General features: G+C 38.5%; 1 protein-coding gene across 2 annotated transcripts in view; it reads right to left on the minus strand.

Moving 5' to 3' along the window:
• The window catches only part of CFAP91 (cilia and flagella associated protein 91), a 40,772-nt gene extending 25,848 nt beyond the window's left edge, over positions 1-14,924 (minus strand). The window contains exons 1-7 of one of the 2 annotated variants that reach the window (XM_037525490.2): positions 14,721-14,924; positions 9,179-9,255; positions 8,493-8,650; positions 7,457-7,537; positions 6,322-6,378; positions 5,198-5,379; positions 3,531-3,708 (exon numbers count right to left, since the gene is read on the minus strand). In XM_037525490.2, the coding sequence (XP_037381387.1) occupies positions 3,531-3,708; positions 5,198-5,379; positions 6,322-6,378; positions 7,457-7,537; positions 8,493-8,650; positions 9,179-9,255; positions 14,721-14,841 (854 nt within the window). In that variant the 5' untranslated portion in view covers positions 14,842-14,924. Of the gene's footprint in view, positions 1-3,530; positions 3,709-5,197; positions 5,380-6,321; positions 6,379-7,456; positions 7,538-8,492; positions 8,651-9,178; positions 9,256-14,250; positions 14,295-14,720 lie in introns of those variants that run through there. The other variant, XM_054700538.1, reaches the window with a different exon arrangement.
• Between the last annotated feature and the right edge of the window lie 416 nt (positions 14,925-15,340).

Consider the following 15,340-nt stretch of genomic DNA (forward strand, 5'->3'; position numbering starts at 1 on the left):
CTGCATCCCAGCTCTTAAACGCATAAATAAATCTTAAAATAAAAATTAAAAGCAAAACTACCATATGATCTAGCAATTCTACAGCTAGGTATTTATCCAAAGAAAAAAATATTTGCACCGCCATATTCAATGCAACATTATTTACAATGGCCAAGACATGGAAGCAAACTAAGTTTCCATCAATGGATGAATGGATAAAGAAAGTGTAGTGTATGTGTGTGCATGTGCACACATATATGTATGCACATACAAGGGAATATTATTTAGTCACAAAAAAGAATAAAACCTTGCCATCTGTGACAGCACGGATGAACCTCGAGGAAATTTTGCTAGGTGAAATGTCAGAGAACAACCAATACTATATGCATATAGTATATGCTTATGTGTAGAATGTAAAAAAGACAAAAACAAAAAAATCAGGCTCATATATAGAGACCAAATTGGTGGTTGCCAGAGTGGGGAGACAAAGGGGGTCAAATGGTATAAAGTAAGTTAAGACATGAGGATATGATGCACAGCCTATGGCTAATGTTAATAATACTGTATTGCATATTTGAAAATTGCTAAGAGACTAGATCTTAGAAGTTCTTCTCACAAGAAAAAGAAAGTTTTATAATTTTGTGTGGCAATGGACAGTAATTAGACTTACTATGGTGATCATTTTGCAAAATATATAAATATCAAATCATTATGTTTACATCTAACATGTTATATGACAATTATACCCAAACAAACAAACAATAAAAAATGACCATTCTAACAAAAATGTGACAGATGAATTGGAGGTATACGGGAGGCACCACAATTATAAGTCTCTATATAACAGGAATGTGTATGGGTATAGTTCTAAAGGATGAAGAAGAGTATACCAGGTAGATGGGGTGGATCGGCCTAAATAAACAAGATGTTTGTGCACAGTTGCAGGTTGACTGGTATTACTGGAGGATGAAATAATAGGCAGAGTAAAGAGAAGGTGCGGTGGGGGCACCATATCTTAAGCAGGGAATGTGAAAAAAAAGTTGGTGTCTGCACATTTGTTTTCTTTCCCCTTACATCACCTTGTTGTCCCAAGGCTACTTTGCTAATAGGTATACAACCGTGTACAGATGACCTCAAAATCTGTACCTCCAGCCTAGGTAGTTCTGAACCAGAGTTGTCTACTTATATCTGCAGCTATCGCAACCTCAAAATAACCCACTCATTTTGTTCCTCCGGAAATCTATAGCTTCTCTTCTATCTTTTCCCCTCTTCCAATGACTGCTCCTCTGAAACACTTCTGCATCCACCCCCTAGCTCATGTTTTTGTCACTCCCTCCTAATTTGGACTTTTGTTAGTCTAATCTCTCCTGGTTCCTATCTTGCTCTATACAGCTGTCAAGATTTTCCTTCCTAAAATAGATTTGAATATTTTACTCCTACTTAAAAATTCATACATTAATTTATTCAGTCAAAAAATGTATTCAGTCACTTATTTGTCAAATATTTATTAGGAGCTAGCCATATGTCAAGGCAAGGAACAGACACCTATTAACCCGTACTTACCACACAGACAGATAAACAGCAGACTGTGGGAGAAGAAATAACAGCACACTTATTCCCAGTGGACCAGGGGGACGATGGGGGATAAAGGGTCCTTAGACAGTAGTTCTCAAACTCAAGCATGCATCAGATAACCTTGAGGGATTGTTATGATATAGATTGCTGGGTCCCAACCTCCTGATGCATCAGGTCCGGGAAGGGGCCTGAGAATCCGCAACTCTAACAAGTTCCCATCTAATGCTGATGTGCTGGTCTTTGGGCCACACTTTTGACTTGGAGCACTGTCCAGAATATAGTAAGCACTCTGTATGTGTTACATGCTTTAAAAATGTCATCATCATTGATATTATCATTTACCTGACAGCTTCTAGTCACACTTAAACATCCAGATCAGAGGCAGCCCCTTTCTTTACTTTCCCCAAATTTCCATTTATCTCAATCAGAACTAATTGTTCTCAACTGCATTTCCCTGGCTTTATGTATATAGAGAAGTGTTAGTCTGAGAGTTGTTAGTCTGAAAGTTTTGTCCCATCACCTCCCCCACTGTTGCCCCAATGGACCAGGAGAAGCTCTGTCTGTGCACAGAAATTTCCTACTCATTCCTTTTTCCCTTACTCACAGCACAGAATCCAGCACAAAGGAGGGACTCAAAATATATTTATTAAAATTATCCTCAGCTTAAAAAGTACTCAGTTTCTCAGGTGATGTCTTCATTCTGATCAGAAGCATTTTAAATATTATTAATCCTTCTCACAAGAATATACCTCTCCAAATTGTAGCAACAAATTTAAATTTCAAGAGACAGGATTTTTGCTCCAAACACCATTTTCTGCCAAACTGCAAACTTTCATCAAAATGGTCACAACATCTGGATTCACTGTCAATCAGATGATGTTGACAAAGAAAAACATATTTTGAATTCAGAACCAACCTGAGTCCCTAACTTTTTGATTCCTAACTTTTTAGTGTCTAAGCATACTGCCAGGGGCCCTGGTAGCATTGCTACAAGCACAGCCTGGAACAAAGGACAACCTCCACAAATTCCCTTCCTTTCTTTCTTGCTAGGGACTTGTAACTTGTTGGATCTCATCACTTCTATATATTCCAGCGACAAATTCATTACTAAAATATATCAGTTAAAATAATTGAAAACAACCAGAAGTACTGAAGCATATTGTTTTTTTTTTTTTTTTAATATTTTTTTTTTTTAAAGATTTATTTTTTATTTATTTATACAAGCACTGGGTACAGTCAGAAGCGTGGGAGGGTGAGAGAATTCACCAGAGCCAGAGTGGGGAGCAGAGCAGGCAGAAGGACCGAAGTACACTGCTGAGGGGAGCAGCGGGCGGCAGGAGAGGTCTGCGCGCCATGTGGGACCCTCCTCCGGTGGCCGGGGAGCAGCCGGGGATCGAACAGGCACTGCAGAGGCTGCGGGCAGCTTCGCAACCCAGAGCTCAACCGCTGCGCCACTGGGGAGGCCCTGAAGCATATTGTTATTTAGATGCTATGAGTTCTCTGTTGATTAAAGAATTCTACAATTTGGAAATGCCCCCATTAACTGTAGATAGAACTTTTAAGTGTCCTGACTGTGAATCCAGCACCAGGAAGATTAGAGATGGGGTTGGTGAGGAAACTTTTGGAAGGATATAAATAGGGCCAAGGCCCAGGGGTAGTGGCACTGGAAATGACAAGAAGGGGACATTTTTCAGAAATCAGTGGAATTCTGACAGTCTAGATTAGATACTACAGAAAAGGGGAAGTGTCAGAGATGTCTTGAGAAATTGTTCAAATCTGGGTTCCATGTTGAACTTTACATGCAAAGAGGGCATTATACATTTTTGTACTACTGGTGAGAAAATTTGGAGTTTTTGTTTTTGAAGGAACCAGAAATCCGATTTCTTGTCCTTACAGGTTGAGGATTACTTTAAACCTATACATTTGGGAAAACACTGTACAGATAAAATGAGTTGTCTAAGTGACTAAGAACCTACTTTTCAATTTCCTGCTCTCTGAAGGCCCATTCCTTCCTCTCCATTGCATCCATCATCTTCCTCCTTTTCTCAAACTGGGAGGTGTCACTCAGAGATGGAAGAGTGGCTTCCCAAGCACGCTTCTCCCGGGCTCGTTCTATCATCTCTATTTCAGCTTGTCCTGCAGGGAGACCACGACCTGCAGGAAGGGTGATGCAAAAAACATGTTAGAAATATACTGACAAACTCATACACCTATCATTATATAACCTACTCCCTTTCAGTTCCTGTCCTTTTTAAATTCAAACATTATGAGAAGATGAAATGATATTAGGAAAGATCCTTCAGATGTGCCTCACAGCCTGTTAACTGTGCCCTGTACTGCTTCCTATTAATAATTCAGACAGAGGACCATTTTAGTTGTGTATAAGATGAAAATAGGTTTGTGAAGAACATTATGAGATTACTGAAAAATGACAGCTTGGAATACTCTGTATTTGATAAATGTATATTGTGAAATAAAAAGAAATATCAAAGTTACTTGCAGAAGGCCACAGCTGATAAGCTGTGGAAATCAGGATTTGAACAATGCAATCTGACCCTTGTGGTTTTATGCACTACACTATACTCCTCTCTAATAAAAACAGTTGTGAAAGAAAAAAATGAATGACACTGACAAGTTAATATCATACTGAATACTAAACAGTTGAAAGCTTTACCTCTAAGATCAGGAGCAAGACAAGGATGCTTACTCTTATCACTTCTATTCAACATATCACTGAAAGTCCTGGCCAGAGCAATTAGACAAGAAAAAGAAATAAAAAGCATCCAAGTTGGACAGGAAGAAGTGAAATTGCCACTATTTACAAATTACATGAACTTTTATACAGAAAACCCTAAAGATTTTACAAAAAAAATTTTTAGATCTAGTAAAAGATCAATAAAATCACAAGACACAAAGTCAACATACAAATATCAGCTGTGTTTTTATATGCTAACAACTACTTAAAATTTTTCTGGATATTGCCAAATGTTTTTTGCTCAAGCCCACTGAGATTCTCCTGATCCTTCCTCACAGACACACTTCCTCACTTGTCCCCAACTAGCTTCTACCTAATCTCAACTGCTACAAATAAAAATTTCAAAGTTTACAGATTATAAATATACATATATGTATACATATATATACACATGCACATATATAAATCTCTCAGATACACTGAAAATGAAATTTCTGAGAGTTTTGTTGTTCTTGTTGCTTTAGTATATTTTCTGGGAAAAAACGGTGCTAATTTGCATCGGTATGGGTATACTGGGAACAGAGACTTGGATTATAATTGCTTAAAGGTATAAAATATTTTATATCTGAGACTGATTTTGGTTTGTGTTGTAAAGTAGGAATCAAGAGGGTAGGTGTAACAAAACAAGAACGAAATTAAGTTGAAATAAAACTTCAGCTTCAGGAGCACAATAAACCCCCTCTTAGTGAAAAGGGCCTAACTCTCACTCCTTGAACAAAAGTATTATAACAAGTATGAATCTATGAAGTAGCTCTGCTGAGCAAGATATTTTAAATATCAACATTTTAAACCACTGTTGTTTCCATGTGTGTCATTTCCAGGAACTAAGTAGCACACATGGTTATGAGGACTGTCATCTGCGAATGCTTAAGAGAATTACCAACTCACCCCAAGTAAGAGTAGCCAGAGTCAAGAGCTCAGGGATCGAGTCCTGACATATTACATATTCTGGAGAATACGGATCTGTTTGAACTTCAGCATCCCGATAATCAGTCTGAGTGCCCACTGAGGACTTCATAAGGATGGGTGGGTACGGAGCAGGAGCAGGAAGAAAAGCATATGGTGCAACCCTAAAAAAATTATTTTAAAAAATTAAGACCTGATATAATCACTTATAATGCTATACAATCAAGGAGAAATAAGTCCTTGAGCTTCACTAAGTCCACTTATCCTTCAAAAATTCACAGGCACAAAGTTAGTTATCTGGTAGGCAGGATTATACCCAATAATCTTGAGAAAATTACCTTATTCTTACTTCTGCTGAGAAACTGAAGGAGTATTAAAAACATATGTCTACTCACCAAAGTGCCTATCTTTCTGTGTATAATTGGGAAGGCCTGTGGCACAGAGCTATAAAAGGGGCATCCTAAGGTATCAGGCAATTGCTTCTGAACCTGTTCAGGATAGCTACATTCCCTGGTTTCTTTCTTCCCTATTTTTGTTACACACCCAATTTTAGCTGCTTCCCTTCAGAAAAACAGTAGAAAAGAAAAAGAGATGTTTTCTGATTTTTTTAAAACCAATCCTTTTTCTGAATAGATGAGTCAATAATTAACCCTGAGATCACTTGACTAATCATGTAGAAGTCACCTCGTGTGTTGCACAAAAAAATCACTCCAGATATTTTAAAATATTAAATGTGAAAGTAAAACTATAAGGAACTAACAGAAACATAGGAAAATATTTATATCATCTTTGAGTGAAAACCATACCATTAAAAGGAGTATATCTTACATCATTCCTACAATATACATATGAACATATGTATATATCTACCCAAAGGAAAAGTTATAAGTAAAAAGCAACTTACCCTCAATATGTCTAATGCTTTCAATTATTTTCTATTCTAGTTCATTTTTTTAAATGTTGCTTATGAACTACTAGAAAATTCCATGACCTTCTAATGGGTTGTGATCCACAGGTTAAAAAATTGAGAGAACTATCTTCTGCAGACAAATTTGGAAGCATACAATAAATAAACTGGTAAAAGTTTTAAAATAATGGTTACTTACTTGGTTTCTGAAAAAACAATACTGAATGGCATCTGTTCATAAAATGGAAGGAGAGGCCTAGGGGAGAAAGGAAAACACAATGTGTGAGACTTTTGAATTGTGTGCAGTCTGAGCTTTCTTCACCTCTAGCATTTTCCCTTAAAATCAGTGAGCTTGATTATCCAATTTATGAGTAATCCTCATTGGGAGTGGGGAGATTCTTCTTTAAATACAAATCTCCAGGTCTAGCCGAGGAAAATTCATCAAATATAGGTAGAGCCAATGAATCTGCATTTTTAATGAACATTCCAATTTTTCTGTGCAGATGGTAAACAAGCCACACCTTAGAAAGCTTGAGCTTTAGCTGGCCTTTAGCACCCAGCAACTTCTCAAGTTCCCTGAGACATTCTAAAATTCCCAAGAATTTAAGTTTAAAAGCCCCCACCAAAATGTCTAAGAATTGAGTACACTAAGAATTTAACATTACTGCAAAAACGTTAGGATCATAAAATTTCCAAAAGGAGGTTGCTCATAATAACAATGTGGATTATAAATTTACTTCCTCAAGGAAGCTTATGCAGATATGTAGCAAGACTATTTTTCTAATTCAGATAATACCTATATGGAAATCCTTGTCTTATTTTAATTTTATCTGAGTATATTATTATTGTATGAGTATTAGTCACAAATGAAACAAAGTGAATCCTTTCACCATGTTGATTCTGGCAACACTAACACAAAGAGAGCAGATATCACCTATTTGTCCACTTTTAAAATTTTCCCATGACTGTCATGGCATCTCTGCTGTATCTCACTTTGTCTGATGACTTTATTTTGTTCTCAAATATGCATTCTTATTTTCATCTAATACCTCTGAAATCAGGAGGAATTAGCTGGAATCCTGGCTCTGTCACTGGCTATGTGACCTTGAGCAATTTACTTCTCATCTCCTCGTCTCAGCATTTTTACTGGTAAAAAAATGAGGATAATATATCCTATCCTACATTTCTATTATGAAAATTGATAATACATATGTAAAACACTTAAAATGGTGCTTTGCATATTTCATGCACTTAAAAATGACAGCTGTTATTACTCTTATAAAGAGGCTCTCTAATAATATCAGGGTTCCTATTCATTAATAATTACTTTCTACCTTTCAAAATATTTATAGCGATTCTTGCCAGTAACCTGAGGATCTTCATACACTGCAGGCATCTGAAAACAGGTGTCAATTCTAAAACAAAGCAGAAAAATATTATTCAAATCTGAAGTATTATTTCCAAATATAATTTCTATTTAATATTTCTACACCTATAAAGTAGGAGATATAATTGGCATCTTAGAATAAGAGCAAAGTCTTTTCTAACATGCATCTGACCTACATCTCAGACTAGATAACAAAAAATAGGAATTAAGATTTATGAATTCCCACATACAAAAATGCTCACTAAAGTGAAATGAATGGTAGCATTCGTTTTTAATATACAAGATAGAGCATGTAAATAATTAAAAGATGAAGGTGTTCAAAAGATTTGGTTCTGATGTTGAAAATCTCCCCAAAAATAGACTTGCAAATTCTAAGATGGATCAATGAACAAATTCAGTCAACCTCTTCCTTTGGTGGCAAGTTGTCATACATACATACATACAACCTTTGCGAACGTCTACTAACCAATAAAGAATATCTACTAATCAATAAATCTATAACCACTGCTCCTGAATCAGGCTTGAGTTACTCAAAAGGGTTAAGAGAGATAATTTGGGGTCAATTTACCTAAGTAGAAGATCACAATTGTACCTTTTAAAATAATAGAGAAAAATAAATACAAATTATTTTTTAATTTTTTTTAAAGATCCATCTATTCATGTATACAAGAACCGGGGCACAGGCGAGAGGTGTGGGGGGGTGAGAGGATTCACCAGAGACAGAGTGGGGAGCAGAACAGGCAGACCGAATGAAATACACTGCTGAGGGGAGCAGCGGGCCAGCCAGGAGAGGTCTGCTGCGACATGTGGGTAACTCCCTGGCCGGGGATCGAACTCGTGCTGCAGCAGCTGCGGACAGCCCCATAGATTGTGTCTTAACCCTTTGCACCACCAGGGAGGCCCAAATACAAATTTTTTAAAAAGAAAAAACATTCATTAGAAACATGAGATTTTTTCAGTAGCTGAAGGTACGTAACACATACGCAGCAAGTTGCTGAAGAGCTTCTCTGTGTTTCTCCTCAGGTCTCTTCCATTCCCGACTGATAAATTGTGGCACAGGGTCTGACTTGCTCAAATACAGAGAATATCTTGGATAATGGATCAAGTTACTGAACATGGTTCGGAACCTGGGAACTTTCTTCTAATGTTAGGAAAAGGAGGCAGGGAGGAAAAGCACAAACTTATACCATCAGACTTTCTAAAGCATTTCACTTATAAAAGTTTATATTGTAAACTTTTTTTAAAAAGTTAGAAAACAGTATATACTGAATAGAAAGAAGGGTTGTTGGTATGTGCATGGACTCTCTCTAGAAAGATACCCAAGAAACCAATGGCATTGGCTAATTATGTGAAAGGAGCTAAGAATAGAATTTATTTCATACTATATATGCTTTTGTATTACCTGAATTCTTTCAACACAGGCATATGTTACTTTTTCCCACTGAACTAAATTAGATTCTAATGAGTCCTATAGTCCTTTAGTCCTATTAAAACTAATCCACACTATGGGTCATAAATATACAGATGTCATGCTCCCTAATAATCATCGCAAAATAGTTTTTGTAGAATATAAAATTTAGTAGAGGTGTAGTGACGAGTCAATCTGATCAAACATGGTTAGGGTTCAAGGGAGGAAGTAACTTTTCCACTATGGATGTATTAGACCTACCAGTTTGCTTTGAATCAGGGTGACTTGGACATTTGCCTTTTTGTGGTCTTTCTCACTTGACACAGTAAACAATGGATCTATAAAAATAAATAAGGTAGTATAAGAAAGAGAATATATCTATTCTAAGACTGAAAATAATGACAAAGCAATAGAATTTTTTAATTGAACAACAAATTAGAAAATGTAAACACTGCTTATCTCTGAGGCATTCATAGCATTGTTCCCCTACCACCAAGGACAGTCTGTTAGTGCATTTATTTTCTGTGTATTCCAAAGTCAGCTTGTAGAGTTGGCATGGAAAAGGAGACCTAACACACTCTTTTGTCTCCTACAAACAAACCTTCTGGGTCTGCGTAGCTCAAGAAATACTCCAAGGGGAAACACCATGTATATATGCACAATGCCCATTTACAAGTGAAAGAATCAATAAATTTGGGCATAACATCACATTCAGTATACAGGGAAGATACAAACCTTAATAGTACCCCAGAATTGGTAAGCATGGTAACAAAATGTTATTCTCTAACAAGAGATAAACAATATCAGCTATCTTCAGTATTCGCCTTTAGGTTTATAAGATTGTTGATGAGGGGACTGTTATTTCTCCAAAGTTCAAGACATTGTCCTGCTATTATAAGTGTGTCCTTGGTAGGTATAGTTATAAAATAACAAAGACTATTCATGACTGACTATACCATCCCTTAAAAATCATCCAATTTGACATTAAATTCACAAGCAACCTTCAGGTACATACTTGATCTCTTTTATCTCTTTTTTTTATACATGACCTTAAATATAAAAATAATTGGTAACATTAAATAAACAACCAGGTCTCAAACTTTTCTCTGTACTAATTCACTTATTCTGTGCAACAATTCCACACTTGGTCTGTTTTTCAGATAAGAAAAGTCGTTTCAAAGAATTTAGGTAAAGTGTGCAGATGACTTAAACTAGTCAGTGATAGAGGTGGGAATTAAACCCTGGCTTTCTGATTCTAAAATTTAACTCTTCAGCTGTATGCACTGCAACTTTGAGATAGTTCATATAATCAAGTGTTAAGAATTTTTTTCTGCACCACTATTCCACCACTATATCCCCTTTGGTTTTTTTTTTAATGTTTATTTATTTATTTATACAAGCACTGGGTACAGTCAGAAGCTTGGGCGGGTGAGAGAATTCACCAGAGCCAGAGCGGGGAACAGAACAGGCAGACTAACGAAAAACACCGCTGAGGGGCTCAGCGGGCACAGCAGGAGAGGTCTGTCGCGCCATGTGGGACCCTCGCCCAGTGGCTGAGGATCGAACTGGCGCTGCAGAGGCTGTGGGCAGCTTCACAGCCCAGCACTCAACTGCTGTGCCACCAGGGGAGGCCCATCTTTTATCCTCTTATACCCTTTCCTCCTCCTCCCTCTTAACTTCAGAGCCTCAGCATGTTTACTGATGCTCACTGGTTTTTTGACAGTGTTTTAAATTATTGAATTATTAGCTATATAGATGTCTGGTGTTTGTTTTTATCATTCTGACTTACTTCGCTACACATATTTCTCTTAAACTCTCTCCATTTTGTTGAAAATGTCTGCATTTCATCCTTTCTTATAGTTATATAATAGTCCATGGTGTGGATATACCACATCTTCTTAATCCAATCATCCATCAATGGGCATTTAGGCTACTTCCATGACCTAGCTATTGTAAGTAATGCTGCTATAAACATTGTGGAAGATATGGGGTTTTATGTTGATGGTTTCATATTCTTTGGATAGATGCCCAGGAGTGGAATTGCTATGTCATATGGTATTTCCTTTTTTTTTTTTTAAGCTAAATCCAGATTGCTTTCCATAATGGTTGAACTGGTTTACACCCCCATCAACAGTATAGTAAGGTTCCTTTTTAACATATCCTTTCCAATACTTGCTGTTGAAGGTCTTTGTAATATGTGCCAGCAGGAGGCACCTTAGCTCTGATCTTCCCTGTTCTGGTTTTAGTCTGTCCTAGCTGTATTATGTGTCCTATTCATGAATAACTGTGAAACAGACTGTTTTACTTGAACAATCCAATTTCATTTGACCTAAGTGGATTTTTGTTCCTTGCAAGGGACATTAGTAATCCCTCTGCAAAAACAAAACAAAACAAAACAAAAAAAAAAAACAAAAGAGAGAGAGAGAGAGAGATACTTTCAGTCATAAAAAATCATCCAGTTTAAGTCCTAGCCAGAGCAATAAGACAATAGAGACATACAAGGAATCCAAATAGGCAAGGAAGAAGTCAAACTATCACTATTTGCGGATGATATGATAATATACATAGAGAACCCCAAAAACTACACAGAAAAACTAATTAAACTAATCAATCAGTTTAGTAAAGTGGCAGGATACAAAATCAACACGCAAAAGTCAGTAGCCTTCCTATACACAAACAATAAATCTGAAGAAGAAGAAATCAAGAAAACCATTCCTTTTATTATTGAAACAAAAAAAATCAAATACTTGGGAATAAACCTAACAAAAGAAGTAAAGGACCTATACAAAGAAAACTGTAAAACACTATTAAAAGAAATAGAAGTAGACACAAAGAAATGGAAAGATATCCCTTGCTCATGGATTGGAAGAATTAATATTATCAAAATGGCCATCCTACCAAAAGCAATTTACAGATTCAATGCTATTCCAATTAAAATTTCAATGTCATTCTTCAAAGAATTAGAAAAAATATTGATGAAATTCATATGGAGCCACCAAAAACCCCGAATAGCCAAAACCCTCCTGAAAAAAAAATGAAGGGAATGGAGGTATCACTCTCCCAGATTTCAAACTGTACTACAAAGCCATAATAATCAAAACTGCATAATACTGGAACCAGAACAGACACATGGACCAATGGAACCGAATAGAAAACCCAGAAACAAACCCACAGATCTATGGTCAACTAATATTTGACAAAGGAGCAAAGACTATGCACTGGAGCAAAGAAAGTTTGTTCAATAAATGGTGCTGGGAAAACTGGGTCACTACATGCAAAAGAATGAAGCTTGACTACTACCTCACACCATGCACAAAAACCAATTCAAAATGGATTAAAGAACTAGACAAAAGGGCATCCCCGGTGGCGCAGAGGTTGAGCGCTGGGTTGTGAAGCTGCCCGCAGACTCTGCAGCGCCAGTTCGATCCCCGGCTGCTCCCCGGCCACTGGAGGAGAGTCCCGCATGGCGCGCAGACCTCTCCGGCCGCCCGCTGCTCCCCTTAGCAGTGTACTCCGGTCCTTCTGCCTGCTCTGCTCCCCACTCTGGCTCTGGTGAATTCTCTCACCCTCCCGTGCTTCTGACTGTACCCAGTGCTTGTATAAATAAATAAATAAATAAATCTTAAAAAAAAAAAAAAAAGAACTAGACATAAGACCTGAAACCATAAAATATATCGAAGGAAATATAGGTGAAACACTACATGACATGCACCTCAAAGACATCTTTACAAACACATCACCCAAAGCAGTGATAGTGAAGGCAAAGATCAACAGCTGGGACTACATCAAATTAAAGAGCTTCTGCACAGCAAAAGAGACAATAACCAAAACAAAGAGAAGCCCCACCGACTGGGAGAACATTTTTGCACCCAACACTAATAATAAAGGACTGATCACAAAAATCTGCAAAGAGCTGATGAGACTCAACAAAAACAAAGAAAATAATCCAGTCATAAAATGGGCAGAAGAGCTAAAAAGAAACTTCTCTGAAGAGGAAATACAAATGGCCAACAGGCATCTGAAAAAATGTTCAACATCACGTAATCAGGGAAATGCAAATCAAAACTACAATGAGATACCATTTCACACCAGTGAGAATGGCACGTATTAAAAAAAATAGCAACAACAAATGTTGGCGAGGATGTGGAGAGAAAGAAACTCTCCTGCACTGCTGGTGGGAGTGCAAACTGGTCCAACCACTATGGAGAGCTGTGTGGAGATTCCTCAACCTACTAAAGATAGAGCTTCCATAGGATCCAGCAATTCCACTCCTAGGTATTTACCCAAAGGACACAGAAACATCAATTCCAAAGAACACCTGCACCCCTATGTTTATAGCAGCACTGTTTACAACAGCTAAGCTTTGGAAACAACCCAAATGCCCCAAAATAGATGACTGGAGCAAGAAGATGTGGTACATATACACCATGGACTATTACTCAGCATTCAAAAAAAGATAAACACATGCAATTTGCAGCAACATGGATGGAGCTAGAAGGGATCATGCTCAGCGAAATAAGCCAGAAAGAAAAAGAAAAATACCGGATGGTCTCACTCATAGCAGCAATCTAGAAAACTTAAATAAGGGACCAGGAAAAAGAATAACTATAAGAAAGAAAAAAATCAAAATCAACAAACAACTATGAACAAGAGACACTCTTTGGGGGGGGGGAAGGAGGGATTGGGGTCAAAATCGGGGTTGCAATTGTATGGGGAATATAAAAATAAAAAAAATTTTAAAAAATCATCCAGTTTAATAAATTCTTTGCCTGTCTTTACTGAAGATATTTATCACCATTCCCAAATTACCTTTGAAACATAGTGATATGATTATAGGAATTTACTAGATTCATTTTATAAGCTAAAACCGAAAGTGACTTTAGAAAACCACTATCCACAATAGGTAAGCAATGAATATATAGGCCCTATACCAGTAGATGGGTAACCTATAGATTTCCACCCAAAGGAGAAGAAAGCATTCCAGAGGAGACATGATGTGGTTGAAAGCAATGCAAGGTTCAAGTGAAGAGCCTAGGATGACTGAGGGCAAAATTGGAAAAAAAAAAGTATGTTTAATTGATTATAATTAAGTTCAATAAGTACTTATGAAGCACTAGCATCTGTACCAATACTGGACTAGGTGCTGAGAAGGCTAGAAAAATGTATAGAACAAGAAAAGATAGAACATAAATGGACAAAGTTTTAAAATAAACTGGGCTTTACTGTCACTGAAGGACCCATTGGACCTAGTTTTTATGCCATGTTTTGATGGATATAAGTTAAAATAAAAAATAAACTAAAACAAAAGATGGGATAAAATGGCACTTCTTTACCTTGGATGCCAAATTTGGACTTGCTCAGAGAATGGGGGCAGGAAGGTCATCCTGGCTGGGCATTTTATACAGTTTGAACGTGGGAATGTTGAGTGAATCTCCCAAGTCTGCATCATTGCATACTTTCCTGGACACCAAAAGGCCTGAAGTAGATTTCAGGAAGATCTCTAGGGCTGTGAAAATAATCAGGATAAAAGAGTGGCGAAGAGTAAGGTGGCCCCGCGCAGGTGGCTCTCAGAGACGCAGGGCTCACCTGAGGCTTCGGAGGAGCGCTACCAGTGCCCTACCACCAGTGCCCTACCACCTGCATGGCGCGCTGCCACCCACCCTTCACCTGCCCCAACCGCGAGCAAGGGGTAGCTCCTGAGGCCTTTCTTTTGTTCACCACGCCCCTGGCGAGGTCCACACTCTCCAAAGTCACCTGGTCCAGGGGTGGACAACTTGTGAGGGAACTCTGGGGTCTCCCTTACCGTACAGAAAATCATAAGGTCGACTGGAAGACACGTTGCCCGAGGGGGCCGGCCTCTCCGCGCTCGGAGCTTGAGGCCACTGTGGCAGGTCCTGGGTCTCGACGGTCACTACTTGCTCCATGGTGTCGGCTCTTCTCCCTTAGGCTAGTAGAGAAACAACTGCACCGGCCTAGCAGCGCTGTGCACTGTAGCTATGGTAACAAACGCTAGGGGCGGGACTTAGGGGCGGGGCTATAGGCGGAAGGGGCGGGGCTGAGTGGAAAGGGGCGGGGTGAGGCTAAGGAAGGGGTGGGCTGAGGCGCGGCCCAGGTTGCCTTGAAGGGGAAGAGCAGAGGGAGGGGCGTGAGGAGCAAGCAGGGAGCGGAAAGGGAGGAGGAGCAGAAAGAAGTGAAAGGAAAGGCAAAGAAAGGCAAGGCGTGCGTGAGGAGAGGAAGTAGCAGGGCGTGAGGAGAGGGGTAGCGACACCCTCACCGCGCACTCCACTGCAGAGACGGTGCCTCGAGCTCCTGCTCCTCACTCAGGGTCAACACTGGGGGAAGCCTGCTGCTCCAATTCAGTAGTGATTACAGAAGACGCCACAGACTCAGAAATCCCTAGGCAATCTCAGAACATTCTAGAAT

Source organism: Talpa occidentalis, unplaced genomic scaffold (assembly GCF_014898055.3).
Source record: "Talpa occidentalis isolate TD23 unplaced genomic scaffold, MPIMG_talOcc4v2.1 talOcc4.4, whole genome shotgun sequence".
In the NCBI taxonomy this organism is placed as follows: domain Eukaryota; kingdom Metazoa; phylum Chordata; class Mammalia; order Eulipotyphla; family Talpidae; genus Talpa; species Talpa occidentalis.